Here is a 15,177-nt window from a genome sequence, read left to right as displayed (position 1 = left end):
AAGACTCCATCAGGACTACTGTGCCCAGTTATGGGCCCAGGGTTTCTTCGTGATGGGGAGGAAGTGGAGAGGATCCAGAGACGAGTGATCAAGATGATAGCAGGTCTGTGGAATGAACCTTATGAGAATAGGTTGAAGATTTGTGGGTTGCAGAAATTGGTCGATAGGCAAAGGAGGGGGTGATATGATTGAGACATTCAAATTACTGAAGGGTTTCTATAAGATTGATCCAGAAGATCTTTTTGAAAATATAACTGGTGGTGGGAGGACTAGGGGCCATGAATGGAAGCTGGGCAAGAGCGTGGTTGATAAGGGTGTTAGAGCTAGGGTTTTTACTTGGAGAGTAGTGAATGAGTGGAATAAGCTTCCAGAGTCTGTTGTGGGTGCTACGACCGTGAATGAGTTCAAGGCAAGGTATGATAGATACTGCGTGAATGTCGAATAGTTGTTCTTGACATGATGTTAGGGCCTCCCTCGATGAGTCTGTCGACTCCTTGGAGTTGCCCGGAACAATAATAATGATAATAATAATGATAATAAATGAAAATCAGATCATGATCAGGGAAAAGGGGATGGACAGGATGAAAAGAGAAGTGCGTTGTAGCAGAATAAAAAGTGATTGTGCTGATGGGATGTCCTCAAAGAGTGGAGAATTGTTATGCTTGTATACCAATGTATAGAGTAACAGAAATAAAAGGGCTGAGTTTGTAGCACACTGATTGAATCAGTATGCCCAAAAATAATTGAAGTAAGTGAAACTTGGTTGAATGAGGATGATATACTGTCAGGACTTAAAATGATGGGATATAGAATTTTCTGAAAGGATAGAAAGATGAAGAGAGGAGGGAGGGGGAAGTATTGTTAATGGAAGCAGAGGAATTGTTTCCTTCAAAAGTCAAAGTGGAAAATAGCAGTAAATGTGAAGTTGAGATCAACAGAGTAGTATAATTAATAGAATGCTGTTATAAATCAGGGAATGTGCAGAGTATTGATTGTAAAATGTTTAGACAAAGTAGTTTGGCAAGTAAAAGGAAGATGATCCTAATGAGAGATTTTAATTATAGGAATGTGGATTGGAAAGAAAAGATAGTGTATAGTAACAAGGAGAGGAGCGAATTTGTTGAGTTTCTGCAGGATAACTATCTAAAGCAGCATGTGATGAAAGCAACACGAGGTTTATAGGTATTAGATTTGGTGATATCCTCACAGGACATGGTTGTGACTTACTGTAATTGCCGGTGTATAAGACGCACCGCCGTATAGGAACCCCCCCCCCCTTTTTTGTAGGAAAAATTTTTTAGGAAAAAACTTTATCACTGAATATTATAATGAATTTACAGTATTTCAAATATAAAGTAATAAGTAGATCTACTTGCAACAAATACCTAATCTAACTAGGAAAGAGTACCCACCTTTTAACTGTCAAAATCCAGAAATTCATCTCCAGAGCTAAATGAAGAGACACTTGAAACCCCTTCTAAATCAGAATCTGAGTCCTCATACAACAAATTGTCCTCTGTACCATCCAGTGCATTACTAATTCCACACTTCTTAAATGATTTAACCATTGTCTCAGTTTTCACAGCATCCCACGAAGCTTTGACCCACTCACAAACTTGTGAAATGCTAGGCCTCTTCCTTCTTCCTGATGGCGTAACCTCAAAATCTGAAGACTGCATCCAGCTGTTCCACTTCTCCTTCATAAATTCCTTAAATGGTTTATTAATACAGACATCTAAAGGTTGAAGCTGACTAGTTAGACCTCCTGGAATTACAGCTAACTGAGTTTTCAATTCCTTGAGTTTATTTGTAACATCATCTGTTCTGTGAGAATGAAACTGATCCCATACTAGCATGGCAGGCTTCTTCAACAGTCCACCAGGGCACCTAGACCAAATTTTATCTATCCATAACTTCATTCCTCCTCCATCCATCCAGCCTTTTGCATGAACATGTACAAACACTCCTTTAAGCAGTTTTCTTTGGGTGGCATCTTCCTTTCAAAAATCAATAGTGGCGGTAATTTTGTTCCATCAGCACAGCAGGATAAAACAACCATGTAGTGAGTTTTTTAAAAAACTGTAGATTCCAAGGGCACTAAATGTGCCCTTGGAATCTACAGTTTTGTTTGAGGGCACATCAAAATTCAGCGGAACCTTGTCCATGTTTCCTATTTGCGCAAGTTCAAAATTTTCTCGTTTCCTTGCATTAATGACGAATCGATGAAATTCAATCATTTTTTCTGCATAGTCAGCTGGCATCTTTTGTGATATTTTTGTTTTATTCTGCATACATAGCTGGTTTCTCTTCATGAATCTTGAACACCATGATGTTGATCCAGTAAAGTTGGCGATCACTTTGTTAACGGTTATCGCTTTCGCTTGATGAATAATCATTTTTGTAGACACTGAAAGTCCCGCTTTTCTGTGGTCAAAAATCCAAGTATTCAATTCTGCCTCAAGTTCTGGCCATTTTGCAGTACAACTTCATAGGTTATGTTTACTGTGTTGCTTTTTTATATCCTCTTCCTGATTGCGCCAAATTCTTATCATTTTCTTAGTTGGGGGTGGTCCGAAATGCCTCTCTGCAGTCCTGTTTCCATGTTCTTTAGCATATGCAATCACACGTAGCTTGTATGCAACATTTTAACAATGCCGACATTTTTCAGCCATAATTTTCCAAGAAATTTAGAGAAAATTTAATGGCAGAAATTTATCACCGTTCACAACTGCGACAACAATTGGAAAGTTTAAAAGAACAGGAAACAGCTACGATCGTCGATGACAGCGCATGCACATCCACTGAACTCTACGTCAGTGTTTCTCAAAGTATGGTACGTGTATCCTGGGGGGGTACGTGAAAGGCCTTCAGGGGGATCCGTGGCAATTATCGGCTATGCATCATTAACGCATAGAATAAAATTCAATGTATCCGTGAGGTTCAAGATCGTAAAACATTCCTATTGTATCGCTGAATAAGGTACAGAGACATCTGCAGGCTGTGCAATATGTTTCTCAACAAACAGTACAATTAGAGACAACTGGGATAAAACAGCACTAATTAATGAATCGCATGCCCCCCCCCCCTCCCACAGAAAATGCTGTATGACTCAAGCAAAACCATATGTTGCCGGTGCAACATATAGTTTTGTTTGAGTGAATGTGTTAAAACAAAGAAATATATAGTGAATGTGTTTCAGATATTATATAAGAAATTCGGTTGAAGAGAATTAGCATTTCAACTCAACTGTCAGCTTGTCTTTGTCATTTAGTAGCACGATCTTTTCTTAATACCGCACCAATCATATGAACGCGGATGTCTGAAGTTTGAGAAACACTGTTCTACGTAACTGGAATGCTCTCACACACACACCGCAAGGAAGCAATGAAGAAATCACGTAACTCGGAACAGAGAAAATTTCCAGAAGTGAAAATAAAAAACTCAGTATCGGCGTATAAGACGCACCCTGTTTTTCAGACCTATTTTCAAAGAAAAAAAAGTGCGTCTTATATGCCGCAAATACAGTAGGTATCAACACTGCCACCTGTTGGTGTAAGTGGTCATGTGGTATTGGTTTGGAAGGTAGTCAAACAGGAAAAAGTTGTTATTGAGAAGGTCTATATGTAGAGCTATAAGGTGGGTGATTATCAGAAGTTCCATAGTCAACTACCATCAATAGGTAGGATTGATGAGTTGTGTAGAAAATATGTTGACAGTCCATGGAAAATGATAAGGCAACATCTAACATAAGCAACGCATAACTGCATACCAAGAGTTAAGTGAATAAAGGTGAGTTAGCTGATCTCATCCAGAAGTAGAGGGTTTTTTCGTCCCTCAGAATAGACAAACTGGCCCGTGAACACACACAGAGGGCTCAACCAGCTAAGAGGATGGTAAAGGAACAAGGGAAACTCCATATGAATAAATAATAATAAATACGAGTGACTATTTTGAATTTGCTTCGGCCTTAAGAAACTATCCAAACCTCAACAAATTTGGTTGCATGAAGCTGTCTCAAATTTGGAAAGCTCTGATCCTCCATACTTCAAGCCCAACAGCTGAGAACACATTTAGCCTGCTAAGGGGAACTATTTAGGATTTTAGGCTCACTTTTGGTTGCCATGCCTCTGCTTCATTATGCAATATACTGCCTGCATGAACATAGTATATTGTATATAATATATACAATATGGTTGTAACGATATGGTTGTCTTGTCATACTGTTGATGATGGCAATTTGATTTTACCAAAATAATGGAAATAGTCAATTTATTGCAGTTATTTAGTTTATGTTGTAATTTCCTTAAAAATTACAGTTATGAATAAGCCAATGTATAAGTCATGCTGTCAGACCCATTTGTGTAGCTTAACATTTTTTACAAGTTTATAAGCTCAAAATAAGAACACATTACTTTTGAATTTTCGGTACCATGAAGACAGCTCATAGTTCTTTTTTTGATAGAATTTTCTGGTAGAAAATTCTACCAAAAAAAAATTGAAACTTGTGTGCCACATATACTGAGAAATGCATAAAAATATGCCCATCCAATGCACAAAGAAGATATTACATGGTCAAGCAAACTCCTGCAGATGAAGGCATATGTGCAAAACATAGCTCTGCATGAATGAGTTAGTATTTACACAATTTGTATATAAAGATATTTTGCATGATAAAAATTTTAATCTGACTAACAGATTTACGAAAATTATTTATAATAAAAATTCCAGTAAAATGTAAATTACCTTGTTTGTGTTCTTTCACATAATTACTTGGAAACCATCCAGTAACACCATTCAGCGTTCCTTCCCACCATCCTCCATCCAATGCTTGTGTTACAGTAATGATGTCACCCTTCTTAAAACACAACTGGGGAAAAAAAAAAATCCAATAGCATAATTGTTAAAAAAAAAATATATATATATATATATATATATATATATATATAGTAATAAAAACTGATATAAATAAATCTTCAACCACAATTAATTGCCATATTTTATAGTTGAAAACAACAAATAATGATGAAAATTGTCCAAATTGATAACTAATAAAATAACAGATTTTAGAGCCAGATTATGAAAGAGGACTGAATGCACCATAGAGTATCTGTTTATTTTTTATTTTTATTGAGAAATTTATTATTGATAACATTTATTCATTTATTTAACACGATGGGGATCGATGAGGGATCAAGGATCCCATGAAGAGGTCAATGGTCTAAAAAGTTTGCCGACCCCTGGTCTATGCTATCATCATCAAATTCCTGACATGTACCTTCAAGGGGGGGGGGGGGGGGGGGTACGGGATATGATAGTACTACATGAAAATTTTACATCACTACTAACTTGCTATCTACAATTTTCCTCCAAATCAATCTGGTACCCATTAAGACTCTAACATTCAGATCTTATATTTCTATCTTCTAAGGCACTTTTTACCATATCAATCCACCTATATCTTGGTCTTCCTCTGGGTCTTTTTCCAGCCAACCTGGTGGAGAACACTTGTTTTGCTAATCTTTCCTCTTCCATTCTGTTTAAGTGACCATGCCACCTGAAATTAGCTCTGCTAACACATTCCTGGATGCTAACAATGTCAAGTTCTTTCCTAATAACCTCGTTTTTAATATGATATTGCCATCAATGCCATCTGTTCACATCGCCTAATCTTTTTCAGGACTCTCATATCTGCGGTCTCCAGTCTTTGGTCAAGTGTTTTACTTCTAACCCAGCTCTCAGATCCATAAGTTAAACTAGTCAAAAATTAGTGAACATTGTCTTGTATGAGAGTTTATTTTTCACTTGGTTAGACTATAATAAGTTTAGTTTAATCCTTTATCCAAGTGTGAGCAAACAAAGTTTGCACCTGAAAGTATCTTCAGGACTGAGTGGGGGTACAACACCAAGGCAACTCGTGGCAAAGGTGGAGAAAGCTATCATAACTCCTATCTCAGTATCTCCCATAATGCAAAGCACATCTCCTTGCGGATATGTGTAATGCTATGCATTAAGGCAAGGGCCACTACCCATACAGGTTTCAACCTTTACTGAAGTCTCGTCATGGGTGGGGATGACCTCTCATTGCTTCTGGCTTGGTGTCTCCACTACTGGGCCTTCATTATAGTGTCTCCACTATGGGTGGGTATGAACTCTCATTGCTTCTGCCTTGGTGTCTCCACTACTAGGCCTAGCTCCCACTGACGAGCCTCAATAAAGGTCGAAACTGGTATGGGAAGTGGCCCTTGCCTTAATGCATAGCATTACACATATCTGCAAGGAGATGTGCTTTGCATTATGGGAGATACTAAGATAGGAGTGCTGATAGCTTTCTCCACCTTTGCCATGAGTTGCCTTGGTGTTGCACCACCTTAGCTCAGTCCTGAAGATTAATACCACTTTCCTCCATAATGTGATCCATATAGATAATGAATAACAGAGGGGATAATGTACATCCTGTCTGACACCAGATATAACACTAAACCATCTTCCTGTACTTCCTTCAATTCTAACTGCTGACTTACAACTCAAATAAAGAATAAATATTGCTTGATATAATAGCATACTGACACCATACAGCCGCAACATTTTGAATAGCTTCTCTCTTGGCACCTTATCATATGCTTTTTCCATCTACAAAACTTAAATACAGACCTTTGTTATATTTCCATGATTTCTCAACTATTCATCGTAAAGTGAAAATCTGATCCTGACAGCCTCTATTTGGCCTGAATCCAGCTTGTTCTTCAACAACCTTCTTTTCCACAATACTTCTCACCTGTTTCTCAAGTATACTGGCATAAATCTTACCTCTGTGATTCTCACATTGTTTTATTTCCCATTTTTTATATATGCATAATAAGAGAGCTCTACTCTAATCATCTGGAATTCGTCCCACTGTAAGGCTTATACACCTCCATAATTGAGCATTTCTGGTCAAATATCATCTACTCCAGCTGCCTTTCCACATTTCAAGCTTTTGATGGCTTTTTCTGCTTCAAGAATGCATATGTATTCCTGATTCAATGGCTGTTGAGTGTTTATTACCACTATGCTGTCACTGATTGTTTCATTTAGCAATTTTTCAAAGTAATTACTCCATACTGTAAGGATATCTATTTCTCTAGTTTTCATGTCACCTTTATCATCTCTAATTCCTTTTACAACAGTCTTTCCTCCATTTCTGAGCTTCTTCAGCAACCTCCAGAATTGAGCATTTCTGGTCAAATATCATCTACTCCAGCTGCCTTTCCACATTTCAAGCTTTTGATGGCTTTTTCTGCTTCAAGAATGCATATGTATTCCTGATTCAATGGCTGTTGAGTGTTTTTTACCACTATGCTGTCACTGATTGTTTCATTTAGCAATTTTTCAAAGTAATTACTCCATACTGCAAGGATATCTATTTCTCTAGTTTTCATGTCACCTTTATCATCTCTAATTCCTTTTACAGCACTCTTTCCTCCATTCTTAAGCTTCTTCAACAACCTCCAGAATATCTTGCCACCTTCTTGATATTTATTTTCTATGTTCTTACCAAAGTCTTCCCATGACTTTTGTTTAGCTAATTTTAACAATGTTTAGCTTTCTTACATTTTTCTCTGTAAATCAGAGCTCCATGTCCACCATGGAGTTCTGATTTTTCTATCCTTGCAGACTACCTCACCACGTGCCTCTATGGCTGAATCAATCAGGGTTTTCTTCAAGGCTTGCCACTGAATCTACAAGGTTTGGTTTCTGTTCTCAAACTCTTTCATTTTTTCTTCAATAATCTTTGTGTATTTTAGTCTACAGTTCACATCTGAGAGCTGCTCAACTTTTATTTGCTTTAAAACTTTCTTACATGTTATTCTTTTTAATATGAAATTCAATTTTATCCTACTAAACTAAATAGTGATCACTTCCAATTTCAAATCCTCTGTACACTTCTGGTGTCCTGCACCAGGGAGAAAACATCACTATCAACAATAACATAGTCAATGAGACTTTTCTTATTCCTTGCCTCTTCTCTCCATGTGAATTTGGCACATTTTTGTGTTGGAACATGGTGTTAGTAATAACCAGTCCATGTCCTGAGCAGAAATCCAACAGGTATTTGCCATTATTATTAGCTTTGCTCTTTTCTCCAAATTTTCCCAAAATATTTTTGTATGTCTGACAATCATTTCCTACTCTGCTATTTAGATCCCTAATAAGTACCAACTTTTACTTTTTCATTGTGTCAGTTGCACTAAAAAAATTCCTCCACTTCTACCTTAGTAGAACCTTCTGTGGGACCATAGGTACAAATAAGTCTCATTGTCCAATTCCCCATTCTGATATTAGCCCACATCACTCTACTTGAGACTGCCTGCCATTCAAGAAGATTAGTCTCGTATTTTGTGTTGAATACTATGGCTACTCCTTTTCCTTGATTGTGATTTCCTGAATATAACATTTTGTATTTATTGCTCAGAAAGATCTCACCAGTTTTTGTCTTTTTTGTTTCAGTCACCCCTATTATGTCGATCTGGTACTTATCTAATTCCTCAGCTAGCTCCATTTCTTTGGCATTCAGGTTTCTTATGTTGATAATACCGATCTTGAACTCTATACTATTAAACAAACTATTGCTATTGAACTCTATACTATTAAAGTATAAATGGTGATGAAGTTTCTATGAGGTACAGTGCTGTCATAATACCTACTTCAACAACAGGAATGAAATGCATAAATATACTTTACAGAAACACCAAAAAGTATCATCCTTTACAAACTAAATACAAGTCCTCTAAGAAGTATAACTAATCATTCTGGCTGTTGGACTAAACAGCTCAAAATAAGTATCTATAATATTGTAATAGTCTAATGTAGCCAAATTTGCAGAGGAGAGGGAATTTCTTAGGATATAAAACCAGAAGTCTGATGGAGCTAAATTTGGTCTGTAAGGAATATGTTTCACTTTAAAACTGATTTCTTTGATGGCCATTAAAGTTAATATACTCATGCACTGCAAAAGCAGTATGAACTTGATATAGCTTTGCCAATTTACTGTTATCCTTTTCACGATACAGTTCTGGTGAATGACACCTTAACTGTCCCAAAAGACAGTCAGCACTTTTCTGATGGAAGAGTGAACTTTTTAGTGTTTAGTGAAGCAAGTAAGATGGCAATATTCCTTACACTCAAATTTTCATTTTGGTGTCATAAATGAATCCAACTTTTAACTGAGTTGCAATTTTGCGAGGAGTAAAAAAAAGAAAAAAAAAACTGCCTTCTCTTTGGCAATGTCAAAGCAATCAGTGATAAACTTTTTATCTCATCTGCTTTCCCTTTTGCTAGTGAAATGATGCAGCACCCAATGTATATTCACTTTATTGTAGCCCCAAATGGTTGATTTGTACTAATAAAATGTTCAATTTCAGTGCTAGTGATTTCTAATTTATTTTGTCAAGTTTCTCTGATTAACTGCTTAGAAAATTGTCTCTGCTTACAAAATTGTCATTTGCAGTTTTTGGATAATCACTTCATCATCAGTTATTAACTCCTCCATTACTGTTTCTTGTTCATCATGCCCAACATAGTACAGTACCTCCATTCACAGTTCTCACTATAAAGCCCTTGTTACTAGCAGCAAAAGTTTGATATTTTACCATTCAAAATAAATCATAAAAAAATGAAGGTACACTAATGGGAAGTCCTCTTTTTTTTTCCATGCTTCGAATAGTGGCTACCCAATGATATTTCCCTCAGACCAACATTTTGCTGCAGGTATAATGATGAAGTATTGGATATCTGTGTTATAATTCAGATATCCCACAAGTTAAAAATAAAATAAATGAATTGAATTTAAAGTTAAAAAAGTTAGTAATACGGTATTTTGTAAAACTGTTAGTTAACCATGACGTCTATAGACATCAAGGTTATCATGGATGCGTAGTGCATATTAAAATTGTAATACCATTGATATTACATTAAAATATATGATGGATACGAAGCGTATGAGAATGCATATTTGATCCATAATGGCCAGTAAGGTGGTTCAATGTTTGCTTGTTTTTGTACACTCAACAGAAAAAAACATTAGAAATACCTACCTAATAGCATGTTGGTCCTCCTTTAGAGCAAATAACAGCCTGTACTCTCTGAGGCATAGACTCCACCAGATGACAGAGGGTTGCCAGAGGTAATTCCAGTCATGCCTGTGTTGAGGCATTGTCCACAAATGCACCTCAGACATCAGTCCTGGATACATGGATCTGATGTCTTGCTCTACAGCATCCCAGAGAGATTTGATCGAATTTCAATCTGGGGACCTCGGGCTACTTATGGTCTCAAACTCAAATGAAGTGTTCCTCGAGCCATGCCTGGGTGGTTGCAGCCCGGCAGAACAGTGCATTGTCCTGCTGAAACAGACCATTGGCTGCAGGATACGTGAAGGCCATGACAGCATGTAGGTGATCAGTCAGCACATTCTGGTAGCTCGCAGCATTTAAGGACCTCTCCAGACATGCTAAGTGAAGTAATGTGTCACATGAGAAGGCTCCCCAAACCATCTTATTTATTGGTACAACTGATAATGGGATTCATCAGACCACATGGTCCACACGACTATGGTCCACTCTGCAGAGGTCCAGTTTTGATTGTCCCAACACCAGGTGAGGTGCAATGTCTGATGAAAAGCTACCTGTTCTTGGCTAAATTCATTTGGTTCAATTATCATTGAACCCAAAGACCCCACCAGATATTTTGAACCCAATATTTCACACCAGATGGCACTATTTTAACAACATCCAAAAACAAGGTACTGATCTACTGGCATTCTTTGCCTCTGGAATGATGCCCCACCACAACATACATGCCACAATACCAAGAACAGCTTACTGCATACCTCCTTCAGCCTTTCATCAGAAAGCCATCTGAAGAATTATGAATGTTCTGGATACCAACAAGCCTTATGATTCTGATGATATCTCTATTAGCATTATAAGTGGTTAGTATATCTACTCTCCAACCAACAGGTTCAAATCCTGCAATAGGCAGGGATGTTTGCGATTGTCCAGTGTGAGACCACTGCCCTGCTTAGTGGAGGCCTGAAGTATTTTGAAAAGTTCCATATTTGGTCTCTCTGTCAGGTTTTCCAGACCAGGTAAAAAATGAATAAAATATCTCATCTCATCTTTCTTTTACCTTGCAGTGTCACGGGTTTATTAATCATCGAACCTCAAACTGTTCATAGGATAAGGTGGTCAGCCCTATGCACTGGTGTATCCTATGTCCTGTAGTGTTGGGTTCTCAAGTCCGGTTTGCTGCTTTGCAGGATGAAAAAAACCCCAGGATAAACTGGGGAAAAAACCATACTGTCCATGCCCAAGACCAGCCTAACTTGGCTATGGCTGAGGAAGATCCTTCAGCTCCTCACGTCACTAACAGGAATCGAACCTAGGACACTCCTTCCCAAGGCATATGGTTGCGAAGCGCACAGAATAAATATATAAAAAAAAAAAAAATCTTAGCGCACCCACAGTGCTAATGTAATATAGGTTTACATCCTTTCGTGGGTAGTAGTCAGACACACACACATAAAAAAAAAAAAAACTGCTCTCATGACCACATTTTTAGTGCGATGAGCACAATCCATTGTCAAATTTAATGCTATCAAAATACAGTCTCATCTTATTTTATGCAAGAAAAACAATACTTCCTTCTCTCAACCTTTGATAATATCCAGATCTTCATGCATGATCACATCTCTCCTCTTCAGGCTGACTAACACTTCTAACTTTTGCCAATATAAGCAAATCACATGCACAGCTTCCATGGCCTCCAGAAAAGTATTGTATGACACTGTATAAATTCCAAAGCTACCCATCCAGTTTACACAACCACCACCTTAAATTATTAAAAAAATATATAACAAGTTTCTTCTTAACTACCTACACACAGCATGGTTCTGCTATAGGCTTTGCAGTCACTTATACAGTATTGGGAGAAGGGATAATAAAAATAATTACACTAAGCATGAAAAGGGCAAATTCAAATAAAATTGTTAACATGTTTTATTATTTTAACAAACTTGAGAATTATACATGATGGAACTATGCAGCATTTTTGCAATATAAGGGTATTCTAAACTTAAAGAGAAATAAAAATGATAGGTGATAGTCAAAACATCACTTACTTTCCAGTATTTTTAAAAAAAAGAAAAATTAATTATAACTAATAATAATTATAATTATTATCGTCCGACTATAAATTATATATTTAGTTTAATCCTTTATCCAAGTGTAAGCAAACAAAGTTTGTGCCAGAAATATCTTCAGGACTGGGGCAACTCGTGGCAAAGGTGGACTAAGTTCTCATTACTTTCCTTATTATCCCATAATTCATAGCACATCTCCTTGCAGACATGTATAATGCTATGCATTATGGGAAGGGTCACTACCCAGACCAGTTTCGACCTTTATTGAGGTTTCTTCAGTGGGAGCTAGACCCAGAGGTGATATTGAGGTTTCTTCAGTGGGAGCTAGACCCAGAGGTGATATCAAGGTTGAAGAAATGCAGAACTCATATATATTTCCATATGCCAGTTGACAAAAGGTGTCACACCTTATTAAATTACTTTGGATTAGAGACCTTTGGCACGAGTTGCCCCAGTCCTGAAGATATTTCAGGCGAAACTTTGTTTGCTTACACTTGGATAAAGGATTAAACCAAATATATAATTTATAGTCTAACCAAGAGGGAAAAAACTTCCAAGATCTTTCTCTAATCCAGAGTAATTTGTTGTCTTTTACTCTCCTCAATTACCTCTTGATACCCATTCCTGCATTCTCCTTATTACCAGCCAAATTATTCATGCCTGCTAATACTACAACTCTTTTGTTTGCTTACTCTTCATATACTTCTCACATTGCATGCCACATCCTCATTATTATAAAATTATCTGTGTATGCAATTTTTCTTATAACTGCAAGTGTGAATGGCACACTATGCTGTTAACCTATCAAAACTATCAGTGGTCCTCCTGCTCTAGACATACAACATAATATGAAGCTTATCAAGCACTTTAAGCTTCCAGTAAACAGAATGATGGTTTCACATTAGGAGACAAAAAAAACTATTGACTACTTAAAGCAGTTCCTAAACATCAATGCTATAGTGGGATTGAAATCTGCAGCTTGGTCAACTAGCAACAACATTATCCACTCAACAAACCAAGCCTATAAGTGTATACATTAGGGATGCACCCAAGTATGATTTAACCAAATAAGCAAATACCACATATTTAGTTTGCACTTCAGCTGAACACCATATATTTGGTCAAAGCAGTATGAATTAAAGCATAAAAGAATCTTGTGTTCATATTCATGCTATTATTAGAAAGAGAAATAAAATGCTATCCTTTTGCCTGTTTCAGTTTGCTTTACTGCTCAGATAATGTGCAGGTGAATAACATATGATATACAATGAGTGTCCACTTCATTAGGAATACCTACCATTTGCAAAAATAGACCATTCATGAAGACATTATGTGGGCGCAGTTTGCTATCAGGCAGACAGACATTCAGCAGTTCTGATATTCAACATTCAACAGTTCTGATAAACTTAGATGAGTAAGCATTTGTGATGTGCTGGTGCCAGCATCTCACAAATGCTTACTCATCTAAGTTTATCATGCACCACAGTGTTCAGGGTGCACCCTGAATAGGATAAACTGACTGACAATAAAGTCAGTCAATTTATCCTATTCAACTGGCCCACCTCCAGCTCATCCCAAAGAAAGATAAGTCAGCAACAAACTACCATCCAATTGTTCTCACTTCTGTTTTCTGTAAAACTAGAGAAGGTCATCAACAACCAACTCCTACACCATCTAGAGACCTACCATAATCAGTGACCAGCAATATGGATTCTGCCATTCTCGATCCATAACCAATCTCTCAGCCTCACCCACCCCAGACTCAAGCAATGCAAAAATTCAGAGAAACTCATGTGGTCACTCTCAACATTTCAAAAACATCTGAATGGCACCAAGGTCCACTTAGCAAGTTGCCATTTTGTGATCTGCCTCCACTCTCTGCAATTGGATTGCCAACTTCTCTCAACAGTTGCTCACTATGAGTCATAGTAGATGGTTTTCCTCTCCTGAGATCCCCGACCAATGCAGGCATACCTCAGTGCTCTGTACTGTCACCCACTCTCTTTCTCCTACATATAAATGACCTGCTCCTCACAGACTTAACATCCTATCCATAGATTCACAGATGACAGTACACTTCATTCTTCCTTTACATTTGATAAACTTTATAGTGCCCAATTGCTAGAACCTTCTAAATCAAGCATGATCAATGTCCTGAAGTTCAGTTTCCTAGCTACATCTCAATGGCACAAGGACAACCTGGTAGACTAATACCAACTTAGTCACATTGTGACTAAGTTGGTATTAGTCTTATTATTCTCTCACAAGAAAAAGGTCACATTCCTTCCCCTAATTTTCAGTAAAGTCATGGTAATCAGATTTCCCTTCTTTGACTGACCTTCCAACTTTTCCCTGCACAAACACATCTCAACCACAGCTTCTGCAGAGCAGCCAAAAAAACTGTACCTTTTCTACAAGACATTACTTCAACCTTTACAGCTGCTAACTCTATACAAATTCCAAATCCACCCAACCATGGAATATAGCTCATATATTTGGAGTGGTGCACAAAAATCCTCTCTAAGATTGCTTGACTATCCAGAAGAGGGCAATCCAGTTAGTTAATGATCCCCCCTTTCTCAGATCTACTTTAGTCCCTCTCTCACAGACATTCAGTTGAAATGGTGGCCGGTTCAGCAGTACTCTGCTGAACCGGCCACCATAGTCATTCCTCTACTTTCCTTAAAAATAATAACAACAAGAGCCACTGCTAACCAACACCGATTTACAGTCCAGCCTGAAATTTGCCAAACCAACTTCTCTGACTCTTTCATTTACTTCTGTTCTTTGGAACAGCCTCCCCACTCTGCCTTCCTCAAAGAATACGACCTTCAGTTGTTCAAAAATAAAAATAAAAAAGTGAACAGATTTCCTCTTTTCTTCTTACTCTCTTGCCCCCACAGCACTTTTGTATGTAGATTTGGTATAAAAAATATCATAATGCACCTCATGACAAAAAAAAAAAAAAAAAAAAAAAAGTAGTTAACATCTCAGTTACA

General features: G+C 37.4%; 1 protein-coding gene across 6 annotated transcripts in view; it reads right to left on the bottom strand.

Moving 5' to 3' along the window:
• Window positions 1–15,177, bottom strand: part of RtGEF (Rho-type guanine nucleotide exchange factor) — a 334,719-nt gene that overhangs the window by 306,247 nt on the left and 13,295 nt on the right. For all 6 annotated transcript variants that reach the window (XM_090411130.1, XM_090411129.1, XM_090411131.1 and 3 more), the window contains exon 3: window positions 4,744–4,867. In XM_090411130.1, coding sequence (XP_090267256.1) covers window positions 4,744–4,867 — 124 coding nt within the window. The remainder of the gene's footprint in view (window positions 1–4,743; window positions 4,868–15,177) is intronic.

The sequence above is a fragment of the Typopeltis vanoorti genome, chromosome 21 (assembly GCF_054136105.1).
Source record: "Typopeltis vanoorti isolate ZY-2024b chromosome 21, IOZ_Tvanoo_1.0, whole genome shotgun sequence".
NCBI classification, from domain to species: domain Eukaryota; kingdom Metazoa; phylum Arthropoda; class Arachnida; order Uropygi; family Thelyphonidae; genus Typopeltis; species Typopeltis vanoorti.
The sequence above is the reverse complement of the archived record's forward strand: the minus strand, read 5'-3'. Positions and strand labels throughout refer to the sequence as shown.